This window comes from Patiria miniata, unplaced genomic scaffold, assembly GCF_015706575.1.
Source record: "Patiria miniata isolate m_02_andy unplaced genomic scaffold, ASM1570657v1 HiC_scaffold_5, whole genome shotgun sequence".
Taxonomy (NCBI): Eukaryota; Metazoa; Echinodermata; class Asteroidea; order Valvatida; family Asterinidae; genus Patiria; species Patiria miniata.
The window spans coordinates 22,090,212-22,117,570 of record NW_024037072.1 but is presented as its reverse complement, the minus strand read 5'-3'; the positions used below and the strand labels follow the sequence as shown (position 1 = coordinate 22,117,570).

Here is a 27,359-nt window from a genome sequence, read left to right as displayed (position 1 = left end):
AAATTTTGATAAAAAAGCAAGGCTAACCCCTTGCATTTTCTGTCCATTTTGACCAAAAAATAAAAATCCTTGAAACTTGCTAGAAAAATGACTAAGGGACCTTAGAACACATTCCAACTCCAATTTTGAAAAGATTTGCTTTTCACAAGAAAATATGGCTGAAAAATTTGGGGTAAAATCAATTAAAAAGGTTAATTTATTTCTCACAAAATCGATGGTTTTTGCCCAAACCTTCCAAATATTGGGTGTTTGAGTATTGATTAGTGCTCCTTGGACCTCGAAAGGAAGTTCTGCATTGTTTGGAGAAAAGTCAATTTTTGGCCAAATTTTGATAAAAAAGCAAGGCTAACCCCTTGCATTTTCTTTCAATTTTGACCAAAAAATAACAATCCTTGAAACTTGCTAGAAAGATGCCTAAGGGACCCTACAACACATTCCAATTCCAATTTTGAAAAGATTTGCTTTCCACAAGAAACTATGGATGAAAAATATGGGGTAAAATCAGTTAAAAATTATTTCTCACAAAATCGATGGTTTTTGCAATAGTCTTCCAAATATTGGGTGTTTGAGTATTGATTAGTGCTCCTCTGACTTCGACAGGAAGTTCTGCATTGTTTGGAGAAAAGTCAATTTTTGGCCAAATTTTGATAAAAAAGCAAGGCTAACCCCTTGCATTTTCTTTCAATTTTGACCAAAAAATGAAATTCCTTGAAACTTGCTAGAAAGATGCCTAAGGGACCCTAGAACACATTCCAATTCCAATTTTGAAAAGATTAGCTTTTCAAAAGAAAATATGGCTGAAAAATTTGGGGTAAAATCAATTAAAAACGTTCATTTATTTTTCACAAAATCGATGGTTTTTGCCCAAACCTTCCAAATATTGGGTTTTTGAGTATTGATTAGTGCTCCTTGGACTTCGAAAGGAAGTTCTGCATTGTTTGGAGAAAAGTCAATTTTTGGCCAAATTTTGATGAAAAAGCAAGGCTAACCCCTTGCATTTTCTTTCAATTTTGACCAAAAATAACAATCCTTGAAACTTGCTAGAAAGATGCCTAAGGGACCCTAGAACACATTCCAATTCCAATTTTGAAAAGATTTGCTTTCCACAAGAAACTATGGATGAAAAATATGGGGTAAAATCAGTTAAAAATTATTTCTCACAAAATCGATGGTTTTTGCAATAGTCTTCCAAATATTGGGTGTTTGAGTATTGATTAGTGCTCCTCTGACTTCGAAAGGAAGTTCTGCATTGTTTTGGAGAAAAGTCAATTTTTGGCCAAATGTTGATAAAAAAGCAAGGCTAACCCCTTGCATTTTCTTTCAATTTTGACCAAAAATAACACTCCTTGAAACTTGCTAGAAAAATGACTAAGGCACCTAAGAACGCATTCCAATTCCAATTTTGAAAAGATTTGCTTTTCACAAGAAAATATGGATGAAAAATATGATGTAAAATCGGTTAAAAATGTTAATTTATTTTTCACAAAATCGATGGTTTTTGCCCAAACCTTCCAAATATTGGGTGTTTGAGTATTGATTAGTGCTCCTTGGACTTCGAAAGGAAGTTCTGCATTGTTTGGAGAAAAGTCAATTTTTGGCCAAATATTGATGAAAAAGCAAGGCTAACCCCTTGCATTTTCTTTCAATTTTGACCAAAAATAACAATCCTTGAAACTTGCTAGAAAGATGCCTAAGGGACCCTACAACACATTCCAATTCCAATTTTGAAAAGATTTGCTTTTCACAAGAAAATATGGGTGAAAAATATGGGGTAAAACCAGTTAAAAATTATTTCTCACAAAATCGATGGTTTTTGCAAAAGTCTCCCAAATATTGGGTGTTTGAGTATTGATTAGTGCTCCTTGGACTTCGAAAGGAAGTTCTGCATTGTTTGGAGAAAAGTAAGTTTTGGGCCAAATTTTGATAAAAAAGCAAGGCTAACCCCTTGCATTTTCTTTCAATTTTGACCAAAAAATAACAATCCTTGAAACTTGCTAGAAAAATGACTAAGGGACCAAAGAACACATTCCAACTCCAATTTTGAAAAGATTTGCTTTTCACAAGAAAATATGAATGCAAATATGGGGTAAAATCAGTCAAAAAGGTTAATTTATTTCTCACAAAATCGATGGTTTTTGCCCAAACCTTCCAAATATTGGGTGTTTGAGTATTGATTAGTGCTCCTTGGACTTCAAAAGGAAGTTCTGCATTGTTTGGAGAAAAGTCAATTTTTGGCCAAATTTTGATAAAAAAACAAGGCTAACCCCTTGCATTTTCTGTCAAATTTGACCAAAAAATGAAATTCCTTGAAACTTGCTAGAAAGATGCCTAAGGGACCCTAGAACACATTCCAATTCCAATTTTGAAAAGATAAGCTTTTCACAAGAAAATATGGATGAAAAATATGGGGTAAAATCAGTTAAAAATTATTTCTCACAAAATAGATGGTTTTTGCCCAAACCTTCCAAATATTGGGTGTTTGAGTATTGATTAGTGCTACTTGGACTTCGAAAGGAAGTTCTGCATTGTTTGGAGAAAAGTCAATTTTTGGCCAAATTTTGATAAAAAAGCAAGGCTTACCCCTTGCATTTTCTTTCAATTTTGACCAAAAATAAAATTCCTTGAAACTTGCTAGAAAGATGCCTAAGGGACCCCAGAACACATTCCAATTCCAATTTTGAAAAGATTTGCTTTTCACAAGAAAATATGGATGAAAAATATGGGGTAAAATCAGTTAAAAATTATTTCTCACAAAATCGATGGTTTTTGCAAAAGTCTTCCAAATATTGGGTGTTTGAGTATTGATTAGTGCTCCTCTGACTTCGAAATGAAGTTCTGCATTGTTTGGAGAAAAGTCAATATTTGGCCAAATTTTGATAAAAAAGCAAGGCTAACCCCTTGCATTTTCTTTCCATTTTGACCAAAAAATAAAAATCCTTGAAACTTGCTAGAAAAATGACTAAGGGACCTTAGAACACATTCCAACTCCAATTTTGAAAAGATTTGCTTTTCACAAGAAAATATGGCTGAAAAATTTGGGGTAAAATCAATTAAAAAGGTTAATTTATTTCTCACAAAATCGATGGTTTTTGCCCAAACCTTCCAAATATTGGGTGTTTGAGTATTGATAAGTGCTCCTCTGACTTCGGAAGGAAGTTCTGCATTGATTGGAGAAAAGTCAATTTTTGGCCAAATTTTGATAAAAAAGCTAGGCTAACCCCTTCCATTTTCTTTCAATTTTGACCAAAAAATAACAATCCTTGAAACTTGCTAGAAAGATGCCTAAGGGACCCTACAGCACATTCCAATTCCGATTTTGAAAAGATTTGCTTTTCACAAGAAAATATGGATGAAAAATATGGGGTAAAATCAGTTAAAAATTATTTCTCACAAAATCAATGGTTTTTGCAAAAGTCTCCCAAATATTGGGTGTTTGAGTATTGATTAGTGCTCCCCTGACTTCGAAAGGAAGTTCTGCATTGTTTGGAGAAAAGTAAGTTTTGGGCCAAATTTTGATAAAAAAGCAAGGCTAACCCCTTGCATTTTCTTTCAATTTTGACCAAAAATAACACTCCTTGAAACTTGCTAAAAAGATGCCTAAGGGACCCTAGAACACATTCCAATTCCAATTTTGAAAAGATTTGCTTTTCACAAGAAAATATGGATAAAAAATATGGGGTAAAATCAGTAAAAAAATATTTCTCTCAAAATCGATGGTTTTTGCAAAAGTCTTCCAAATATTGGGTGTTTGAGTATTGATTAGTGCTCCTTGGACTTCCAAAGGAAGTTCTGCATTGTTTGGAGAAAAGTCAATTTTTGGCCAAATTTTGATAAAAAAGCAAGGCTAACCCCTTGCATTTTCTTTCAATTTTGACCAAAAATAACACTCCTTGAAACTTGCTAAAAAGATGCCTAAGGGACCCTAGAACACATTCCAATTCCAATTTTGAAAAGATTTGCTTTTCACAAGAAAATATGGATGAAAAATATGGGGTAAAATCAGTAAAAAATTATTTCTCACAAAATCGATGGTTTTTGCAAAAGTCTTCCAAATATTGGGTGTTTGAGTATTGATTAGTGCTCCTCTGACTTCGAAAGGAAGTTCTGCATTGTTTGGAGAAAAGTCAATTTTTGGCCAAATTTTGATAAAAATACAAGGCTAACCCCTTGAATTTTCTTTTAATTTTGACCGAAAAATAAAATTCCTTGGAACTTGCTAGAAAAATGACTAAGGGACCTAAGAACACATTCCAACTCCAATTTTGAAAAGATTTGCTTTTCAAAAGAATATATGGATGAAAATATGAGATAAAATCAGTCAAAAATGTAAATTTATTTCTCACAAAATCGATGGTTTTTGCAAAAGTCTTCCAAATATTGGGTGTTTGAGTATTGATTAGTGCTCCTCTGACTTCGAAAGGAAGTTCTGCATTGTTTGGAGAAAAGTCAATTTTTGGCCAAATTTTGATAAAAAAGCAAGGCTAACCCCTTGCATTTTCTGTCCATTTTGACCAAAAAATAAAAATCCTTGAAACTTGCTAGAAAAATGACTTAGGGACCTTAGAACACATTCCAACTCCAATTTTGAAAAGATTTGCTTTTCACAAGAAAATATGGCTGAAAAATTTGGGGTAAAATCAATTAAAAAGGTTAATTTATTTCTCACAAAATCGATGGTTTTTGCCCAAACCTTCCAAATATTGGGTGTTTGAGTATTGATTAGTGCTCCTTGGACTTCAAAAGGAAGTTCTGCATTGTTTGGAGAAAAGTCAATTTTTGGCCAAATTTTAATGAAAAAGCAAGGCTAACCCCTTGCATTTTCTTTCAATTTTGACCAAAAAATAACAATCCTTGAAACTTGCTAGAAAGATGCCTAAGGGACCCTACAACACATTCCAATTCCAATTTTGAAAAGATTTGCTTTTCACAAGAAAATATGGATGAAAAATATGGGGTAAAATCAGTTAAAAATTATTTCTCACAAAATCGATGGTTTTTGCAAAAGTCTTTCAAATATTGGGTGTTTGAGTATTGACTAGTGCTCCTCTGACTTCGAAAGGAAGTTCTGCATTGTTTGGAGAAAAGTCAATTTTTGGCCAAATTTTGATAAAAAAACAAGGCTAACCCCTTGAATTTTCTTTTAATTTTGACCAAAAAATAAAATTCCTTGGAACTTGCTAGAAAAATGACTAAGGGACCTAAGAACACATTCCAACTCCAATTTTGAAAAGATTTGCTTTTCACAAGAATATATGGATGAAAATATGGGATAAAATCAGTCAAAAATGTAAATTTATTTCTCACAAAATCGATGGTTTTTGCAAAAGTCTTCCAAATATTGGGTGTTTGAGTATTGATTAGTGCTCCTCTGACTTCGAAAGGGAGTTCTGCATTGTTTGGAGAAAAGTCAATTTTTGGCCAAATTTTGATAAAAAAGCAAGGCTAACCCCTTGCATTTTCTGTCCATTTTGACCAAAAAATAAAAATCCTTGAAACTTGCTAGAAAAATGACTAAGGGACCTTAGAACACATTCCAACTCCAATTTTGAAAAGATTTGCTTTTCACAAGAAAATATGGCTGAAAAATTTGGGGTAAAATCAATTAAAAAGGTTAATTTATTTCTCACAAAATCGATGGTTTTTGCCCAAACCTTCCAAATATTGGGTGTTTGAGTATTGATTAGTGCTCCTTGGACCTCGAAAGGAAGTTCTGCATTGTTTGGAGAAAAGTCAATTTTTGGCCAAATTTTGATGAAAAAGCAAGGCTAACCCCTTCCATTTTCTTTCAATTTTGACCAAAAAATAACAATCCTTGAAACTTGCTAGAAAGATGCCTAAGGGACCCTACAACACATTCCAATTCCAATTTTGAAAAGATTTGCTTTTCACAAGAAACTATGGATGAAAAATATGGGATAAAATCAGTTAAAAATTATTTCTCACAAAATCGATGGTTTTTGCAAAAGTCTTCCAAATATTGGGTGTTTTGAGTATTGACTAGTGCTCCTCTGACTTCGAAAGGAAGTTCTGCATTGTTTGGAGAAAAGTAAATTTTTGGCCAAATTTTGATAAAAAAACAAGGCTAACCCCTTGAATTTTCTTTTAATTTTGACCAAAAAATAAAATTCCTTGGAACTTGCTAGAAAAATGACTAAGGGACCTAAGAACACATTCCAACTCCAATTTTGAAAAGATTTGCTTTTCACAAGAATATATGGATGAAAATATGGGATAAAATCAGTCAAAAATGTAAATTTATTTCTCACAAAATCGATGGTTTTTGCCCAAATCTTTCAAATATTGGGTGTTTGCGTATTGATTGGTTTTCCTCTGACTTCGAAAGGAAGTCCTGCTTTGTTTGGAGAAAAGTCAAAGTTTCCTTCAACTTCTCCTGATTTACTTTTAACACACACAAATAGGATGTTGACTAACATAACATAGCTTAGAATAGCAACAACATGGTTTAGAATTGCATGGTTATACAGAATTATTAATATCATTATGCCAGCTTTACCTCCCATTATACGTGTTACATCTCACCAATTTCATATGTATATATCGGAAATTAGCATTTCACCAATTTTAATTGTATATATCGGAAATTTGCATCGCACCAATTTTAATTGTATATATCGGAAATTTGCATCGCACCAATTTTAATTGTATTTATCGGAAATTTGTATAGAAAATAAATTATACAAATAACAAACATTCAATTCTCCTCATTGTTTTAATTAAATGTTTTTGTTTTACTCCAAAAATAACTAATATTGGGTCGTAATTCTTATGTTCATGTTTCACCATCAGTTACGCCAGGTTTATCCTTGGACGTGTGGTTTTATTAACTTATAACTATGCCTTAATGTAAAAATACATGAAACACACCTACCTAGAAAATTGTTTTCCTTTCTGTTCTCAGCCAACTTCACATCTACTAAATCCCTTCTCGAAGATCCTTAACATACTCCATCATTCACCTGAAAATAATCGAAATCAAATAGTAATTCCCCACATCATCCCATTATAATATATATACATATATAATGTAATAGAAAAAAGAACTTCCTTTCTGAAAATATCCTCCTAGCCAAAATGGTTAGTCACCTCCATATTTCACTTCTAAAAATATCCTCTTAACCAAGATGGTTAGTCACCTCCATATTTCCCTTCTAAAAATATCCTCCTAGCCAAGATGATAAGTCACCTCCATAATTCCCTTCTAAAAAAATATTCTCCTAAACAAGATGGTTAGTCACCTCTATATTTTCCTTCTAAAAAATATCCTCCTAGCCAAGATGGTTAGTCACCTCCGTAATTCCCTCCTAGCCAAGATGGTTAGTCACCTCCATAATTCCCTTCTAAAAAAATCCTCCTAGCCAAGATGGTTAGTCACCTCCATATTTCCCTTCTAAAAAATATCCTCCTAGCCAAGATGATTAGTCACCTCCATATTTCCCTTCTTAAAAATCCTCCTAGCCAAGATTGTTAGTCACCTCCATATTTCCCTTCTAAAAAATCCTCTTAGCCAAGATGGTTAGTCACCTCCATATTTCCCTTCTAAAAAATATCCTCCTAGCCAAGATGGTTACTCACCTCCATATTTCCCTTCTAAAAAATATCCTCCTAGCCAAGATGATAAGTCACCTCCATAATTCCCTTCTAAAAAATATCCTCCTAGCCAAGATGGTTACTCACCTCCATAATTCCCTTCTAAAAAAATCCTCCTAGCCAAGATGGTTAGTCACCTCCATATTTCCCTTCTAAAAAATATCCTCCTAGCCAAGATGATTAGTCACCTCCATATTTCCCTTCTTAAAAATCCTCCTAGCCAAGATTGTTAGTCACCTCCATATTTCCCTTCTAAAAAATCCTCTTAGCCAAGATGGTTAGTCACCTCCATATTTCCCTTCTAAAAAATATCCTCCTAGCCAAGATGGTTAGTCACCTCCATATTTCCCTTCTAAAAAATATCCTCCTAACCAAGATGGTTGGTCACCTCCATATTTCCCTTCTAAAAACTATCCTCCTAGCCAAGATGGTTAGTCACCTCCATATTTCCCTTCTAAAAATATCCTCCTAGCCAAGATGGTTAGTCACCTCCATATTTCCCTTCTAAAAATCCTCCTAGCCAAGATGGTTAGTCACCTCCATATTTCCCTTCTAAAAAATATCCTCCTAGCCAAGATGGTTACTCACCTCCATATTTCCCTTCTAAAAAATATCCTCCTAGCCAAGATGGTTAGTCACCTCCATATTTCCCTTCTAAAAAATATCCTCCTAGCCAAGATGGTTAGTCACCTCTATATTTTCCTTCTAAAAAATATCCTCCTAACCAAGATGGTTAGTCACCTCAATAATTCCCTTCTAAATAACACATCCTCCTTACCAAGATGATTAGTTACCTCCATATTCTCCCTTCTAAAAAATATCCTCCTAGCCAAGATGGTAACTCACCTCCATATTTCCCTTCTAAAAAATATCATCCTAACCAAGATGGTTAGTCACCTCCATATTTCCCTTCTAATAACTATCCTCCTAGCCAAGATGGTTAGTCACCTCCATATTTCCCTCCCAAAAAAATATCCTCCTAGCCAAGATGGTTAGTCACCTCAATATTTTCTTTTTTAAAAATATTCTCCTAAACAAGATGGTTAGTCACCTCTATATTTTCCTTTTAAAAAATATCCTCCTAGCCCAGATGGTTAGTCACCTCCATATTTCCCTTCTAAAAAATATCCTCCTAGCCAAGATGATAAGTCACCTCCATAATTCCCTTCTCAAAAATATCCTCCTAGCCAAGATGGTTACTCACCTCCATAATTCCCTTCTAAAAAAATCCTCCTAGCCAAGATGGTTAGTCACCTCCATATTTCCCTTCTAAAAAATATCCTCCTAGCCAAGATGGTTAGTCACCTCCATATTTCCCTTCTTAAAAATCCTCCTAGCCAAGATTGTTAGTCACCTCCATATTTCCCTTCTAAAAAATCCTCCTAGCCAAGATGGTTAGTCACCTCCATATTTCCCTTCTAAAAAATATCCTCCTAGCCAAGATGGTTACTCACCTCCATATTTCCCTTCTAAAAAATATCCTCCTAGCCAAGATGGTTAGTCACCTCCGTATTTCCCTTCTAAAAAATATCCTCCTAGCCAAGATGGTTAGTCACCTCCATATTTCCCTTCTAAAAAATATCCTCCTAACCAAGATGGTTGGTCACCTCCATATTTCCCTTCTAAAATATATCCTCCTAGCCAAGATGGTTAGTCACCTCCATATTTCCCTTCTAAAAATATCCTCCTAGCCAAGATGATTAGTCACCTCCAAATTTCACTTCTAAAAAATATCCTCCTAGCCAAGATGGTTAGTCACCTCCATATGTCCTTCCCAAATATATCCTCCTAGCCAAGATGGTTAGTCACCTCCATTAATAAGTTTTCTTCACTTTTATGCCCATTATCTCCATCTCAAATATCTATATAGATTATTTATTATCATTTTAAATGTTCTACAAAAACAAATTATTACCATAATCAATACCTCGACAGCTCAGGTCCAAGTCACGACTCTCTCAAACAGACCGCCTCATCCCCGATGTTTCATCAGCACTCAAAGCCAGATAGACACTGTCCTCCTGTTGAAAAATCCATTTCGTTGAAAATAAATCAACTAGTTTTTTAAGAAATTAAAAATATTAATATAATAATAAAAAAATAAACATAAAAATAAATACAAACATTACAATTTAATTTGATAAAATTTGATTTTAAATATTTAAAAATGAATCATATTATTGTCAATGACCGTGTAGCTTATAGATGCCTCTAAGTATCCATTCTCTTTGTTTTCTAATTTGTAGTCTGCCATGTACTGCCGCATTTTTTACCCGTTCTTACGCTATGCTATTAACCCATGTTCCTTCACTGACTATCCCTCTTGCCGAGTATGATATATGTCTATATCTTTTATAAATAGTCGTCATGCTCATTCAAAGGCAAATCCTTTGAGAGGTCGAAATCTCCTTGCTACCACGGTGTCAGATTTAACGTTTGATATACCGTGAGGTATATCTAGGTTGTGTAAACTTTAGGTTTACTCCGATCTTAACGATAACCAAGTTAACGATCATTAAATATAAATCTTTCAAATATTGGGTGTTTGAGGATTGTTTCGTGCTCCTCTGACTTCGAAAGGAAGTCCTGCATTGTTTGGAGAAAAGTCAATTTTTGGCCAAATTTTGATAAAAAAGCAAGGCTAACCCCTTGCATTTTCTTTCAATTTTGACCAAAAAATAAAAATCCTTGAAACTTGCTAGAAAGATGCCTAACGGACCTTAGAACACATTCCAACTCCATTTGTAGAAATATTTGCTTTTCAACAGAAAATATGGACGAAAATATGGGATAAAATCAGTCAAAAAGGTTAATTTATTTCTCACAAAATCGATGGTTTTTGCCCAAACCTTCCAAATATTAGGTGTTTGAGTATTGATTAGTGCTCCTCTGACTTCGAAAGGAATGTCTGCATTGTTTGGAGAAAAGTCAATATTTGGCCAAATTGGAATAAAAATGTAAGGCGAACCCCTTGCATTTTTTTTTCAATTTTCACCAAAAAAAAATGAAATTCCTTGAAACTTGCTAGACAGATGCCTGCGGGACCTTAGAACATATTCCAACTCCAATTGTGAAAACATTTGCTTTTCAAAAGGAAATACGGATGAAAATACGGGGTTAAATTACTCAAAAATGTTAATTTAAATCTCACAAAATCGATGGTTTTTGGCCAAACCTTCCAAATATTGGGTATTTGAGTATTGGTTAGTGCTCCTCTGACTTCGAAAGGAAGTTCTGCATTGTTTGGAGAAAAGTCAAATTTTTGGCCAAATTTTGAAAAAAAGAGCAAGGCTAACCCCTTGCATTTTTTTCAAATTTCACCCAAAAAAATAAATTCCTTGAAACTTGCTAGAAAGATGCCTAAGGGACCTTAGAACATATTCCAACTCCAATTGTGAAAACATTTGCTTTTCAAAAGGAAATACGGATGAAAATACGGGGTTAAATTACTCAAAAATGTTAATTTATTTCTCACAAAATCGATGGTTTTTGGCCAAACCTTCCAAATATTGGGTATTTGAGTATTGGTTAGTGCTCCTCTGACTGCGAAAGGAAGTTCTGCATTGTTTGGAGAAAAGTCAATTTTTGGCCAAATTTTGAAAAAAAGAGCAAGGCTAACCCCTTGCATTTTTTTCAAATTTCACCCAAAAAAAATAAATTCCTTGAAACTTGCTAGAAAGATGCCTAAGGGACCTTAAAACACATTCCAACTCCAATATTGAAAAGATTTGCTTTTCACAAGAAAATATGGATGAAAATATGGGATAAAATCAGTTAAAAATGTTAATTTATTTCTCACAAAATCTATAGTTTTTGCCCAAATCTTTCAAATATTGGGTGTTTGAGGATTGTTTCGTGCTCCTCTGACTTCAAAAGGAAGTTCTGCATTTTTTGGAGAAAAGTCCAGTTTTGGCCAAATTTTGATAAAAAAGCAAGGCTAACCCCTTGCATTTTCTTTCAATTTTGACCAAAAAATAAAAATCCTTGAAACTTGCTAGAAAGATGCCTAAGGACCTTAGAACACATTCCAACTCCAATTTTGAAAAGATTTGCTTTTCACAAGAAAATTTCGATGAAAATATGGGGTAAAATCAGTCAAAAATGTTTATTTATTTCTCACAAAATCGATGGTCTTTGCCCAAACCTTCCAAATATTGGGTGTTTGAGTATTGATTAGTGCTCCTCTGACTTCAAAAGGAAGTTCTGTAATGTTTGGAGAAAAGTCAATATTTGGCAAAATTTTGATAAAAAAGTAAGGCTAACCCCTTGCATTTTTTTTTCAATTTTCACCAAAAACCGAAATAAAACATAATAGCCACTGCAGAATATCTTTACTTTAGTGTTTCAAATCAGGAGAGGGGTTAGACCGCCCCCCCCCCCCCGGATCCGAGTCTGCATGTCACTGACAGTAAAAGGCAAGTCTGTAAAAGCACCATATGGAATTCTCAAACTCTATCCTTTAGGTACATTCCGGTGTTCCACTTGACTTTTTTATTTTGTATTTCCAGTTCTAAGGGTGAGGGGCTTTGTTTTCTTGCGTTTTCCTAGTTTGCGAATGATTATATTTTCGGGCAATGTTCACAATTAAAGAAACGTTATTATTTTGAAACATGTCATTCAGTCTTCAGTCTTCAGTAGTTTACTTCCTATAGCAGCTTTCTGAGCTAAACTGGAAGGGTGACTGACCTCACAGTCGGTGCAGTGCAAACAAATATGGTGCTGTACATCAAAACTTAGGTGCGAGTAAAAATTCATGCAGACTGGTTTAGAGGGTCCTCAGGTTGGCCGGTGGTGTGACATAGCACTGATGGTGTTTAGTGCTATGGGCTTGAAGGCACAGATGGAGGGTGCACACACGGCTGCTTCTGAAAGTCTGTTCCATGTCAATAACATATTACAATGTACATTTTTATTTTTGCCCGGTACAATATTGCATACTGCGTTCCTTACTTCAATTGGAAATTGCGACATAAATAATGGTATTGTCATATTGATCGAACGAAATCCGTTTTAATTATAGTCAATTATGATTCATTGATTCATGACATAGACCTCTGTTTCGTTTTTAAAACTACCGTACATCTGCTGAGCAGATGTAAATATCAAACTAAACCAAAGTAGGATTAAAAAAGAATCAAAAAGTTATGTGCTAGTCAAGCTTTCAGGGATCGGTCTGAGCCATAACAATGCCCCAGCCAATCCCTTAGTTCTCTTCCGGGATCTGGGCGTTCCCGACCAATACACATTTCCTTCCCTATCCATCCATATAACCCCGGAGGGCCAGGCACCATGTAAAAGCAAAGAGCTAAGGGAGGAACAGGGCGGCACCCTAAGCCCTGACCCCCGAGTGGTCAGTAAATGCTCTGAACCTGTACGAAGGCGCCAACCTGGAACTCACGGACAGTACCAGCAGCAGTGCTTACCGGTTAAGCTAAGGTACTGTTGGTGATTTACGATGGGAAATTAAATCTCTTATAGTCAATGACTGAACGCGTACGTTAAAAACCAAAAAGACACCAGCGGGATTCGAACCCGTGGCGCCTCGACTGTGGATGACGGATCTAACCACTCGGCCATCAGGCTTCCTTAGAATTCTCCTCAACAGTTTGTCTTAATAATAGGCGGAGAAACCTGGAATAATGCTGTGTGCATAATTTTTGGCTTCATTTTGGTCTAATTCCATTAGCAAACATTTAGGATAAAAAATAGGACTTTTTATACGTAAAACTACTTTAGCCTATACCGTTTTTATCTCAGTAAAAAGCTCATAATTTGCGTCCTTAAAAATGGGGAAATGTTATTTTGAAATGTAATGTTCGGGCTGCAACACCCCAAAGGCATAAACAAACCATCTTTCAGAGATTTTGTGTTTTACTTGCTGTAGGGGATTTTGCACTGGTTGCGGACCTCGAAAATGGTACCATTTCCGCCGGGAGCATGTCCCGGAGTCTCTCCGACCTGACACCCCTCCATCTCAGCGGGGTTGCACGGCCGGTAGCTGTCGGGTACGACCCGGTGGAAGGAATGGTGTACTGGAGTGACATCAGCACTAGCCTGCCGTCACCGAAGATCTCCAGGGCGAATCTGGATGGTAGCAAACAGGAGACAATCGTGGATAACCTTTATCGTAAGTGTCCCTTTTCAAAGTCTTGTGGATATAGACTATGACGAAGTTGCACTGTCATCCGCCTGCCATACACTAAATTAATGTAGGTAACTCCTATATAGCCCAGTTCGATCTCTTATTTTGAAGATTCTGAAACAGATACAGATCAGTTTGAGTCTTCCGCCATCAATATTTTCAAGAATTTCCCATTTACCATAACTTTGTATTTACACCCTGAGTGTGTAAAAGGGGGTCTGCGGCTCTGCGCATAAGTCCGACGCCGATGCCTCAAAAGTCCGACAAAATCTCATCCCCAACCAAATAAAGACCCCTAAATAAAGACTTATGAGGCGTCGGGCTTACGATACGGCCCGTAAAAGGGGCACCGTGCATTTATATTTTATTGGGTTTGTAATTGAACAGTTCTATTGCTTGTAGGCCTATCGTTCTTTTATCATCAATCACAGCCGCCCCGCACAATTTTTTTTTCATCACGTTATTTTAGGGCACCAAGACGAAGATAAAAAAAAGTTTTAGGTCTGGGAAGTTTTTGGTCTTAGATCTTTTTCTTGATACTCATTTTGGCAACTTGTATACTCTCCGCCTTGGGTTCGGTTTCAGCGTATTACGGAAGCGTATATGACCATCCACGTTACTGCGTTACTGAGAAATATCTTGGAAACATGGAATTCCCTGAAAGGCTATCGTGGAAAAGTGTGATAGCCTATCACAGAAATGTGGAATTCCGTGAAAGGTTATCGTGCAAACGTGGAATACTGTGATAGCCTGTCACAGAAATGTGGAATTTCGTGATGGGCTATCGTGGAAATGTGGAATACTGTGATAGCCTATCACAGAAACATAGAATTCGGTGATATGCTATCGTGAAAGCACTTAATTCCGTGATGAGCTATCGTGGAAACGTGGAATTTTGTGATAGGCTAACGATATCATTGCCTTTTGCTTTGGCCGGAATTCCACTTATTCACGATAGCCTATCACGGAATGCCACGTTTCCACGGTAACCTACCACGGATTTCCACGTTTCCATGATAGACTTTCATGGAATTCGGCGTTTTCATGATGGGCTATCGCTGCATTCCGAGTTGTAAAGATATTTTATGATGGAACTCTTTGTTTCCAAGATATTTTATATCAGTAACGCAGAAGTCCAGATGGCCATGCTTCCGTAGTACGGCTTATGCAGATTTTTTAATTACTTTTATTCAGAGCCTGACGGACTGGCATTGAATATCCAATCGAGAATGATATACTGGACGGACTATATCGGGCACATTGGCAGAGCTCACCTGAATGGATCAGGTGGCATGAACATCATCGAATCCCTTGATCAACCGAGAGCCATTATAGTAAATGATGAGCGTAGGTGAGCATAGGGCCTACCATAGAAGAAATTTAGAGAACATTTCCAAAACATTGGGTTTAAAGATCCATAAATGGTCTCCAAGCCAAATAATTTAGCGAAAGTTTCAGTAAGTTATAGGTTTAAAGTTTTTGCTAGCCAAGGGTTTTGCCTTTGGCGTACCAGCTGTGGGGTCGGGCCGTATCATAAGTCTGACGCCTCATAGGTCCGACGCCTGATAAGTCCGACGTCGGAAAACGAGGTGTTTAATTTGTCGGACCTACGAGACGTCGGCGCTATGAGGCATTGGACTTATGAGGCGTCGGACTTATGAGGCGTTGGATTTGTCGGACTTATGAGGTGTCGGACCTATAGGGCGTCGGAGGTCCCCTAACCCATAAAGTTCGACGCCTCATAGGTATAATACCAAAACATACACAAATCCTAACTCCCTTTCAAAATACTAAGAGCGCGTATAATTTATGTGCATCTGTTTTTAACCTATTTAAATCTGATTTGACGACTTATTTACGCACATTGATGACCAACAAAACAAAGGCCAAATAGCGATAGATGTTTGTCACCAAATAAAAGGTTTTATGTACAAATCCATAGCTATATGAGATTACTGACCAAAACAACACGGTTTTTTTTCCCAGACACATTTATTGGGCGAACTGGGGCGACAATCCGAAGATCGACAGAGCAGATCTTGATGGTAACAACAGGACTCTCCTTGTTGAAGGGGATCTGCTTTGGCTGAACGGTATTGCCATAGACTTCGAAGGTATATCATTCTCTAACATCAGAACCCCCAAACGTCATAGCGTAATACTTTTACTGACTTTGATATTTACTTAAGTCATAATGTTACGCCTGTTCACGACAATGATGTCCGACAGCTGATTTTGACTAACTTTGAATTTGACTCGGCTTGCAGACCAGTATATAAGCTGCCGTAGATCTCAATGATCAATACCGCCATTTCTCAAGATCAGGAAAAACATTTACAACTCTCCAAGGCGTTTGAGACAGGGGCGTAACTCCCGGGGGATGGGGTATATATATCCCCCCACTTTTTGACCAGGGGATGGGCTATTGAATCCTCCTCCTCCCACTTTTTCGTGATGAGAAAAAGATATTCTGATTTCAAGGTATTTTTCGAACATCCCAACAACAAAAATTTCTTCAATAGCACTGAAAAGCTGAAAAACAAAGTACAAAGCTTTTATATGCGCCGTTTTGATGTTAGCGCGAGTATACATATTGATATATATGTATATCTGAAGAGCGCCCCCCTACTGTAATGTGGTCTCCACCCCCACACCTTTTCGAATTTCTACGGGCGGGAAATTTTGGGATTTTTGACATCCCCCATCCCCCCCCCCCCCCCCCTCCCCTTGCCGGCACAGATTTAAGCCACTGGTTTGAGACACCCATGAAATCATCTCTCATTTCCTGTTCAGTGTTTCGGGGGTAATTCCATGATTTTTGGAGAAACATTCTACCCTATTTTTTTTTACTTTTCCACTGCGAAAAAAATGTCACTCACATTCATGCCCTGAATTATTACATTATAAAGTGATAATAAATAAAATGTGAAAGCCGAGTGCGCGGATCTACACTGATCACCGACTGAGGGCGCCATCTCGTCTCAATGGTCGCGGAGTCTATGAAAGCATCCCCTTTTTTGTTGGTACTTAAAAATAAGCCGAAGATAGTTCGTCGACCCGCTTGCTTTAACATTCACTTATTCCTAGCCTGTGCGTTGACCTGGTCTAGGCCAGGAATGGGCCAATCAGGGACCTAGAAATTTGCGCCAGGTATCCGAGTGGGACCAAGTTACTAAAAACGTCTATCAAGCCATCCAATGGCGAGCCAGAAAGGCCTTGCATTTGACCAATCAGAGACATAGAAATTTGCGACAGGTGTCTGAGTGGGATCGATCGAGGTGCTCAACTGTCAATCAAGCCAGACAAAAGGGAACCAGCATACGTGAGCCAGACAATAGACGAGTCAGACAAAAGCGAGCCAAACGAACGCGACCTAGACAAAGAAGAGGTACAATGGGAGTGCCAAAAATATTTGAGACATGGCCCCAAGACAATAGACGAGTCAGACAAAAGCGAGCCAAACGAACGCGACCTAGACAAAGAAGAGGTACAATGGGAGTGCCAAAAATATTTGAGACATGGCCCCAATTTTTTTTTTTATAAGATCCGCGACAGTTCGTCGACCCTCCCTCAAGGCATTCACGTATTCCTAGCCTTTACGTTGACCTGGCCTAGGCCTGGAATGGAGAAACCCAGAAAGGTTTTTTTTTTCAATCAAGAAATTTGCGCCAGCTGTCCCAATGGGACCGCGATTATTTACTTTATTTACACTGTAAATCAAGCCACACAAAAGCGGGCTAGACATACGAGCCAGACAGTGGATGAGTTAGCCAAAAACGAGGCAGATAAACGCTAGCAAGGCACAAAGAGCAGGCGTGGATCCGGGAGGGGGGGTGCAAACCCCCCCCCCCAGCTCTGTCCAAAAAAAATTCTCATACAAATTCCTAAAAAATACGTCGAACCCCCCCCCCCCCCCCCCCCCCCCCCCCCCCCCCCCCCCGCTGTGACATCCCAAAAAAATTATACTGGTTTAATGTCCGCCTGTTCAAAATACGGTACACCATTCTGTAATGAGTGTTAATAATCGTCGAATTTGAACAGCGCCCCCTATTGAAATTGGTACCAGCCAGTTTTTGATTTTACGGAGGCCAAGTGTCCGGAGAAAAAAAAACGTGTGTGCATTTTCAGGTTTTTTGGGCTGATGACCCCCCCCCCCCCCTGCGAAAATTCCTGGATCCACCCCTGAAGAGGTAGACAGGGAGGTGTAGAATTTATGAGCAAGGAATTCCAATCAACTTGAAACACCTGTGATTACCTCAACGTTGTACATTGCCAAACATTAAAAAAAAATACCTGTGGGATTCGGGGTACCATGCATCAAATTTTGGGCCGAATCGCGGGCTGAATCACAGGCTAGCTGCGCGCTACGTCACTAACCCGTGATTTACTCCGCAATTCGGCCCAAAATTTGATGGATGGTACCCCAAATCACACAGGATTTTTTTTTTGCACTCTTGCGGAAAAGGAGCCCTGCTAATTTCCCCCGACATCGTGCGCACGGGACGAAAACATTTTTTAAAGTTTTTATGTTGTGCATAAAAAAAACCAAGAATGATGGATAGTATTACTTGGGGTCCGCTCATAAGTCCGACGCCTCATAGGTCCGACGCCTCATAAGTCCGACAAAATCGCATCCCCTAACCAAATTAAACGCCTCGTTTTTCCGACGTCGGACTTATGAGACGTCGGATCTATGATGCCGAATAAATAAATTGTATGCCTCATATTAAGTCCGACGCCTCATATGAGGCGTCGGACCTATGAGGCGTCGGACTTATGTTACGGCCCCCGTATTCCAAACCCCGTTCTCCCATTGAATGAACTCGAAAATCAAGGGCGGATCCAGAACCCCTTTTTTGGGGGGGGGAGCCCTCGCATTGCCAGCATTTATTGCGGAAGTCACTTAAAAAAACTAATTGTATTCGTTGTTGTTGTTGTTGTTGTTGTTGTTGTTGTTGTTGTTGTTGTTGTTGTTGTTGTTGTTGTTGTTGTTGTTGTTGTTGTTGTTGTTGTTGTTGTTGGTGGTTTTTTTTTTTGGGGGGGGGGGGGGGGCTTGGCCCCTTTGGCCCCCCTGGATCCGCCCTTGTCGAGAACAGGGTATTGAATGACTAGAACCAACACGCGAACAGTGTTCGTGAACAGGATTTTGTTGCCAAACTTTGTGCATCCTCCGATAATCTCAAAAGGTAGATTATCCGCAACAGATATACCACAACAATTCCCTTTCAAAACGACAGTCGGCAATCGTATAGTCTCAAAGCGATAGATCTTTAACATTCGTATTAAAATATCTTTGCCCTGCCTTTTGCAGCTAACTACCTGTACTGGTGCGATGCTCGCCTGGATAAAATTGAGCGCAGTGACCTCTCAGGCAACCATCGTACGATCCTGCTGGATATTCAATCTTATCCTGGGATACATCCCTTCGGTTTAGCTCTGTATAAGAACAGCCTGTATTGGACCGATTGGAAATCGGGCACTCTGCATCGAATTCACGTCAATGGCAGTGACATTGTGTATGCTAGAGACATAGAGAGGTTTGGCCCAGATAGCTTCCTGCAGGGTGCCGGAATTCACATTCAAGAGGGTACAATTAACTTTGTAGATGTTCAGTTTATCCAAAAAGATTTGAACTATTATTCTGCTGCATACGAGATTTCAGGTTGCAGGCTAGTAAAAAGGCCCAATTAAGATTGTCTACGCCGACCAAATCACGATTTGCATGCCCTCAAATTGTCTGCTATTTGAGCATTTTTTGTATAGGCCATGAACTATTTTGCATAGGAGCGTAGACATCATTTTTCAAAATGGCGATGGGCTTTTTGGACACTGCGCAATAGCCGTAGCCTTGTTGCCATTTTGTGATTGGACGATTAACGACGTTTGGTTGTTCGCAGTTTAATAACTCCAACGTACGCGAGTACGAGGTGCGTATATCTATACTACAATCACGAAAATGATTGGAGGGCGCTGCCATTTTCCCGACCGGTCTCCCGTCCCGCCCGCGCCCGTTGGCCGCGGGGGATGCGGAACGGGGCCCGGCTATTTCCACCCCATTTTCCCATAATTCCCTTCCCCATTGGGCCGCGCCGGCCATCTTGCGTACGGGCCGGATAATTGACGTGCCACGTCGTATACGTTCGTTTATGAGCATGCAGCGTACGGGCCGGATAATTGACGTGCCACGTATACGTTCGTTATGAGCATGCAGCGCATGCAACAGCACAGCGTTGTTGATATGGTTGATGTATCTGTTCCTCCTTGCTCCAGTTTTCTCTTTGAACGGTAAGTCTCATTTATGATATGTATTTTTGTTTGTGAAAAGTGGTATTCTTTCGAACGCCACTGGCATTGAGAAGCATTGTTGTTTGTGAAAAGTGTGAGTTTGTGAGTGTCCAATGATGGCGTAGTCTGGTGGTAGTACGGGGAGGGTTGTACGGGGAGGGTTGTACGGGGGGAGGCCTCGGCCCGAGTTTGGCCGTGTGTTTACTTAGCTAGGCTTAATGTGGCCAATTTACTGCATGCTGCATGACCTCCGCAACTACAGGCCACACTTGGAACATGTACCCGAACATGTTTGTAGAACTTTGTCAACTTTTGATTTCACAATTGGGCTTTGTTGGTAGTTTATTTTTGGATTTTGCTTTAGTTTGTTTTAGTCCTAAGCCTAGGCCTACTACTACTACTCAGTACTAGCTACAAAAAAACTGCTGCATTTGTATATAGGCCATGAAATGTACATTTATTCCATACAAATGATGCAAACTAAATCTTTGTGGTAATCTTAGAACACGGCAAATCATACTAAAAACTTCCTTTAAAGAAATGGCTTTCATACTCAGAGGCAAAACAAAATTAATTTACTGCAAATCAAAGACCAATAACCAACTTAATAAAGAAACCCTCAAATCAAAATTAAAGACGTGATCAAGTTCAAACCTCAGGCCAAAAACCAAACAATACAGGCAAAGACTAAAACCTGAAACCAACACAGTTAGAATAGTGGATCTAAGAGAATACACTCTGGCAGAAAATCACCTGAATCGACAACAGACATGAACCCAAGCAGGATAAAGAGGAAACTAATACGTTGATGACTGTTCAGTGTCTCTGCTGTTCTGCTGAGATAAAATCATATGCGGGGGGGGGGGGGTCACAAAAATACAACATATAAGACATGTTTCGTTGTTTGGCATGTTTGGTTAGTACTTCAGTAGTGCATTCCGCATAAATGGGGTATTGCAAGTTTTCTTCACCTTAGTCGTTATTCTTTTCTTTCTAACTCCTTTACACAGGACTCCTGATGACACCCACATCACATGACCAGCTCCAACCATGCTCCAAGCATGCTCCAGTGCATGCTTCAACCAGTTTCTAAAGCAAGAATCTCAACTCAAGACGAAGACACCTATTCTTTCCAGTTCAACTGCTCCAATATGTCCTTTCTTTTAGTTTTACTCTCTTCTGCAAATAAACGTGTTATGATACTTTGCTGTACAACCCCATCACCATAATAAACCAACTGCTATAATGACATTAACTTCTACTTAATACATAAGAAACACCCCCTTCACCATAACAAATATAAATTGTTGCCCACTTCCCCGGAAATATAATAAGTGACCATTCACAGGTGTAACATAAATAGGCATGGGCGTCGCGGGGGGCCCCCCGAAAAGCAAAAAAAAAAAAAAAAATAAGAGGCGCGAATTCATAGTGGTGTAAATTTAATAGGTTGGGGGGGGGGAGCAAAATGTCCCTGCCCCCCTCTAACACTGATAAATCGAGAATGTGTTGAGAAAAACCGGCATTTTGTGGGCAAAAATATGTTTTGCCCCCCTCTAGAAAAAATCCTGGCGACGCCCACACAATATCCAACCCCCACCCCCACTGGCTGCCCCCTCCTCTCCTCTGTAGTGAGAACGATGGATACGACGTTGTATAGGCCAAGATCAAACCGCGTTTCATCTAAATTACCTAATTGTACAGTTGGTGTATACGTCCTTAATGGTTTGGCACCTTGAAAATTCAATGTTCAAATTGATTGGACAATATTCCAGCACAACATTATTTATGAGCTTTATATAATGAGACACCGCATGAGACAATCGGTCGGCAATGAATACTTAATTTCATTCAACTGTTGACAGCAAGACCTTCCTAATCGGCGCGCAATTTAAAACATTTAAACGGTATGAATCCCAGCACAAACATAAACCTCCACAATATCAGCGATTTCAATATCACCATCTCCCCTCTATAACAAAAGCCATTTCTCCCCATCCCTGGAAATGTTTCTCCCCATCCCCGGAAATATTGGTGACATGGTCGACGGGTTTTACGGAAATTGGGCGTTCCAACTAGCACCCTTCACCCTAGCTAGCTAGCCCCTTCCCCTATATTGACAATATGTCCTGGACCCTCGCACAATCTCCGAAGGAAACGTTATGTACACGCACGTTGAACGCAAATACAAATTAGGCGAGACTGATGGCGAGTCCAAATAGGCTCGCGCCTCGCGTGCAGCAGAGGGTATGATTCTTTATTAGACTTAACAGTTGTTTGGAGTTATTAGAGTTTAAATTATCGAGATTTCATTGTATACAGTAATTATTACGAAACAGTCAACTTTACCCATCTAGCGGGTGCCGCGCGAAGCGCGGCATCCCGCTAGTCATGTATTGTTTTTATATTGGCAAAATAAAATGAATGAATGAATGAATGAAGTAAAGAAAGGGGTTGATTTATTTTAAAATCAAAACAATACTAAAAAAGAAACCAGGGATCAAATTTTATACGCAAACGTGAATATGTATATAAAATCAATAAATTTAGATGCATAAAAAAAAATCTAAAGAAAGAAGTAATTCTTCCATTTCTAACTGCTTTATGCACAAATGTCCAACGAATCATTGCGATGTTCTTTGGATAAGATCATTCCATTTCCATTTTACATCGAACTGTCAAGATCTTCACACATGGGTTTTGTGAAATGATAAAGTTGTTCCTGCGCGATCTGGTCTTGTATGAGTATGTACACGCCCGTACGTAATGTACATGATACGAACGTCCATTGAACTCAACGTCGTTATTGTCCAATCACAAAATGGCAACAAGGCTACGGCTATTGCGCAGTTTTTGGACTACTTTTAGGGATGATCATCATTGGATGAAATTTTCTCTCAATCATCATTTCCCACAAAAATTTAACAGAAAATGAAAGAGGATGACATAAGCTTTACAATTTGATGTGTGTCTCAAGAGTTGTGATTTTTTGTCCTTATTTGTTCGGATAATTATTAGCGCTCTACTTAGAGCTTTTCTTCTTTATGATAGCGGTGGTTTTTAGAACATCGTTTAGTCAAACCAACACAGTGACATTAAATGCACATGGGCGTCGCCAGGATTTTTTCCTGGCGAAGCACATTTCCCCCAAAAATGTCTTAACTTTTTCAACATATTCTGAATTTATCATTTTCCGAGCGTGGGCAGGGGAACATTTGCCCTACCCCCCCCCCCCCCCCATCAAATTAACAGCAATGTGGCTTCGCACCTCCTTTTCCTATTTTTCCCCTTTGTTATCCTTTTTTCGGGGGGGGGAGTGGCCAAGCGCCCCCTCCCCCCCCCCCCCCCGCCCTCGCGACGCCCATGTAAATGCATCCGGTTTTTATGGCTGCTTATTTAGTTATCAAATGACCTAGGCAACTACCTTACGTCTTCAAATGGTTTTAAAATCTGACTCTTTAATTGTTTTCAAGTAGTAATCATAGTTTCGTATTAAATACCTCATTCCTTTTCATCCCAGAACCCAGTCACTGTGAACATTCTCCCTGCAACTTTGGAGCAACTTGTGCGGATGTTTTCAACTCATTTTCATGTCACTGTGCTCCTGACTTTCACGGACAGACATGTGCTTATCGTAAGTTTGATATTTCTTGTCCGACAAATGCATTAGTTTCCCCATGCTGGCAATTAAAAGAGTATCGATCAATGTAACACCCAGCGTATATCCTACTTTGGTACTGATCGTAATTATAGACGTTATAACAGCTAACATATAATAAAAAAAATATTGGTATAATGAACCGTTTAAAATATCTTTTTTTTACCTAGTAAAACATTACTAACCTTGTACAACTCTTTTGTTTTTACCGTATTTTAACTACTCAATTCTGACTTGTGGTAGTCCAACTCCTATGCAACGAACTGCTTACTCTGCAAAAACGAGCTGTTTGAGTAATTTCTAAAACTGGCTTTTGTGAACACTCTGGGCCTCTATTTGCAAATTTGAAGTTGTTAAAATTCACTGACCTGTATCATCTTAACTTGGGAAAATGTATGTATAAATATATGAATCGTGCATTACCTGCTTGTTTTAACCCCTGTTTTACACTTACTTGACATTCATTCCTATAATACCCGCAGTACTACTACTACTAGGGAAATCTTTATGTTAATTATAGTATAACCTTATTGTCCAAAAATAGTGTTGTCCAACGTGGCACTCTATATTGGAATAGTCTGGATGTCTTTTTTTAAATCATCACCCACTCTCTCTATTCTTGCTAGAAAACTAAAAACTCTTTCTTTTTTTAAATTGCATACTAAAGCATTGTTATTGGGATATAATATAACGGCTTTGATTACTGCCTTTCATCGGTGTATTTTGCTCTGTCTTTTCATGTATGTCTATCACTTGTCTGTCTGTCCATAGGCTGGGGAACACAAGCTGGTGCTTTACGCTGGACCTAGATGTTGCCATTTAGTCAATGTTCACTATTATATCAATTGTAAATATATCTATGTGCATGTATTGTCAATTTGAATATGTAACATTATGTATCATCCTTTATAGCAGCATTGAAATAAATGTATCTAATTATTATAATTCTGATTTGTTGTATCACAAAATAACCTCTTTTTAATTTTACCATGTTTCGTTTCTTTTTCCTTGTTTATCTCATCTATCCTTTGGGCAGCTGACTCGGGATGCCTTGCTCCACCTGTGTCCAGTCACGTGACCTTGGTTCAAGCCGGTGTTCTCGTGTTTTCACCTGGGCAGGAGGTCACGTTCGTATGCGATAACGGCTTCTCCGTGGCGGGCACCACCGATCACTTGGCGCGGCGCGTCTGCCGTGCGGACGGCACCTGGTCCGGTATACCTCTTGAGTGTTCTCCGGATAGTGAAGTAGTTGGTAAGTGTTCAACTTGAATAAACGGCGATTTATATCAAGTTCAACGTAATTTAACCTCCATTATGTTATCGCTCTAGTTATGTATAGTGATAATAGTGGGAGTGGGACATCGATTTTGCATGGTACACCTATGGAGCAGTGTTCTGACTTTTCAAATTTTGGATCGCAAACCAAGGCCATTTCCTAAACGTCGCTCACTCCTCGGTCAGGCTTCGAGTTCACTACTGCCTTCAGATTCTTTTAGAAGCCTTAACTGTCTTAAACCAATGGAAAGAATGTGAACTGTTACTCATACTCCTTGGGACCTGGATGTCTGTGAAGCAGAAAACGGATCAATATTAAGCCCAAGTATCCCAACTCAACATGGGCCTTATATCGGAAACTTCAGTCTGAGGACCAACGCCCGTCAGATTTCACAAATATTGAGGTAGTTTTCAAAACTTGCTTCTTATTTCATTTTTTTTTAAAGTCAACAGCTGTCGGCTTCCAACTGACTCATCCGATGGCCTCGTGGTCTTATCAGGGGAGCAGTCCGTATACCTTCCTGGTGACTTGGTTGAGTACGCATGCCCAGACGGATATCATCTCAGCGGGTCCGCCATCCGAACATGTCGGTCTGACTTCACGTGGTCCGGACAGCCAGCTGAATGCATACGTAGGCCTGCGATAACTTTAATTTAAGGCACAGCATAGGCCTACTTAGGATCATTCGCACTTATTTATCCCAAAAGTAACCCGCCGAATTATTACCAAAAAGCTTACTTGGATTATTCGTACAATTGAATAAAGGGTTATATAGACGAAATGTGTTTCGTGATCAAATGGTTGAGCGTGGTTTTTCACTGTTTTCTCGAAAAGCGCACTGAGCCATCCACTGAGCTGAAACGTCATGTTCAAGTTTTGAACATTATTTTTTATTTGAGTGGTTTTATCATGGGAAACGAGGAAAAATACATGAAAGCAAATGATCCCACATGACTTTAAGCCTAAGTCATTGCTATCGTGTCGTGAACTATTGTCAGTTAGTTCATTTTTGGTAGTTTGGGCCTAATTTGGCACTGCAAATCACAAGCCTTAGAGGAAAATCACAGAAAACTGGGCACCACATAGAATCACGTAGGGACTGAAAACCCGTCACACGTCAGCCGCACGTTGGGTGATATTTGAACCCGGGTTTCAAGATACATTGCGGGCATGTCGCATACCACCACCGGCCGATTCCTTTACATCAAAATTTGAAGAATAATGGCACGGGGAAAAATTAAGCAGGTTTAATACTGAATTAAGGTTATGATATTCCGATTACGTCTGATTTTGTATTCACGATGCACAACAAACTAACTGCCCCCTTCCGAACAATTCAGTTTCAGATTCAGGTGTTGGTAGTTGTATGGCTCCACCTTTAGCTAACCACGTGAAGTTAGTTGAACCAGATTCCCCGATGTTTCAACCCGGAGAGGAGGCGACTTTCACCTGTGACGGTGGCTACATTGTTGCGGGTTCAACCGATGGCTCTGCACGGCGGGTCTGCCGGGACGATGGGAGCTGGTCTGGTCAACCGGTGGTGTGCTCTCTGGAGGAAACTGGAGAAGGTTCAATAATAGCAATTGATTTTTGTTTTATTATCCCGTGTACGCGGGTGTCCAGGGACATACCATCCGTGAGATGGGGAGATATGAATCTCCAACACGTTTTGCTGATCCAAGAAGATCAGCCTATAATGAACTCTTTGTATCTGACTGATTCACTGTCTCACTGACTTACTGTAAATATGGCCGGGCAGTGCTATCGTATAGGGTATCACCATTATGGGCAAAATCCGGTCCCATTGTGTACATGAAAAGACTTCCGGTGAGTAGCCATTGTGGATCGGTCAAATACAATCGTTTGTGCTTTTGGACCGGCCATAGGCCGACTATCTATGCTCGCCTTGTCCGGTCGACCAGGCGATCGTTCCCTTTGACTGCACTTTAAAAAGTCGATCACGAAGTAAAGAAGTAAGATAAGTTGCTAAAAAAAGAAGAACGCCTGAAAGGCTCTAAACTTAAAAATTGATTTTAAAGTTAGTTGCGGGTTAACCTTCGTTATACAACCTTATACAAATATGCAATAGCCATCAAGTGTTAATTGGTAAAACCAAATCAGCAAAGAAGGAAATCAAAGCAAAATTTAAACCCAACTGTTTTATGTGTGGTATCTCTTGCGTTCTCTAGGAGATGCACCTGTTCATGTGTGGCTGATTTTGAGCGGGGTCCTTGTTTCATCTCTCCTGCTCTTCGCCATTATTGTGGCCACCGTACGTGTTCGAGCGAAGAGGCAAGTATCAAACCCTCAAAACAGAAACCCCGGATGTTTATATCTGTTTTCAATCATGTTATGCCTCTTCAAACTTGCATCCTCTTAGTCTGCACAAA

General features: G+C 38.9%; 1 protein-coding gene across 1 annotated transcript in view; it reads left to right on the top strand.

The window, feature by feature from the left end:
• LOC119741290 (low-density lipoprotein receptor-related protein 2-like) overlaps positions 1-27,359 on the top strand; it is a 38,501-nt gene that overhangs the window by 10,403 nt on the left and 739 nt on the right. Inside the window, exons 2-10 of the mRNA XM_038217042.1 lie at positions 13,493-13,735; positions 14,945-15,101; positions 15,737-15,864; positions 19,062-19,337; positions 23,556-23,669; positions 24,730-24,945; positions 25,415-25,600; positions 26,310-26,537; positions 27,159-27,261. Coding sequence (XP_038072970.1) covers positions 13,493-13,735; positions 14,945-15,101; positions 15,737-15,864; positions 19,062-19,337; positions 23,556-23,669; positions 24,730-24,945; positions 25,415-25,600; positions 26,310-26,537; positions 27,159-27,261 — 1,651 coding nt within the window. The remainder of the gene's footprint in view (positions 1-13,492; positions 13,736-14,944; positions 15,102-15,736; positions 15,865-19,061; positions 19,338-23,555; positions 23,670-24,729; positions 24,946-25,414; positions 25,601-26,309; positions 26,538-27,158; positions 27,262-27,359) is intronic.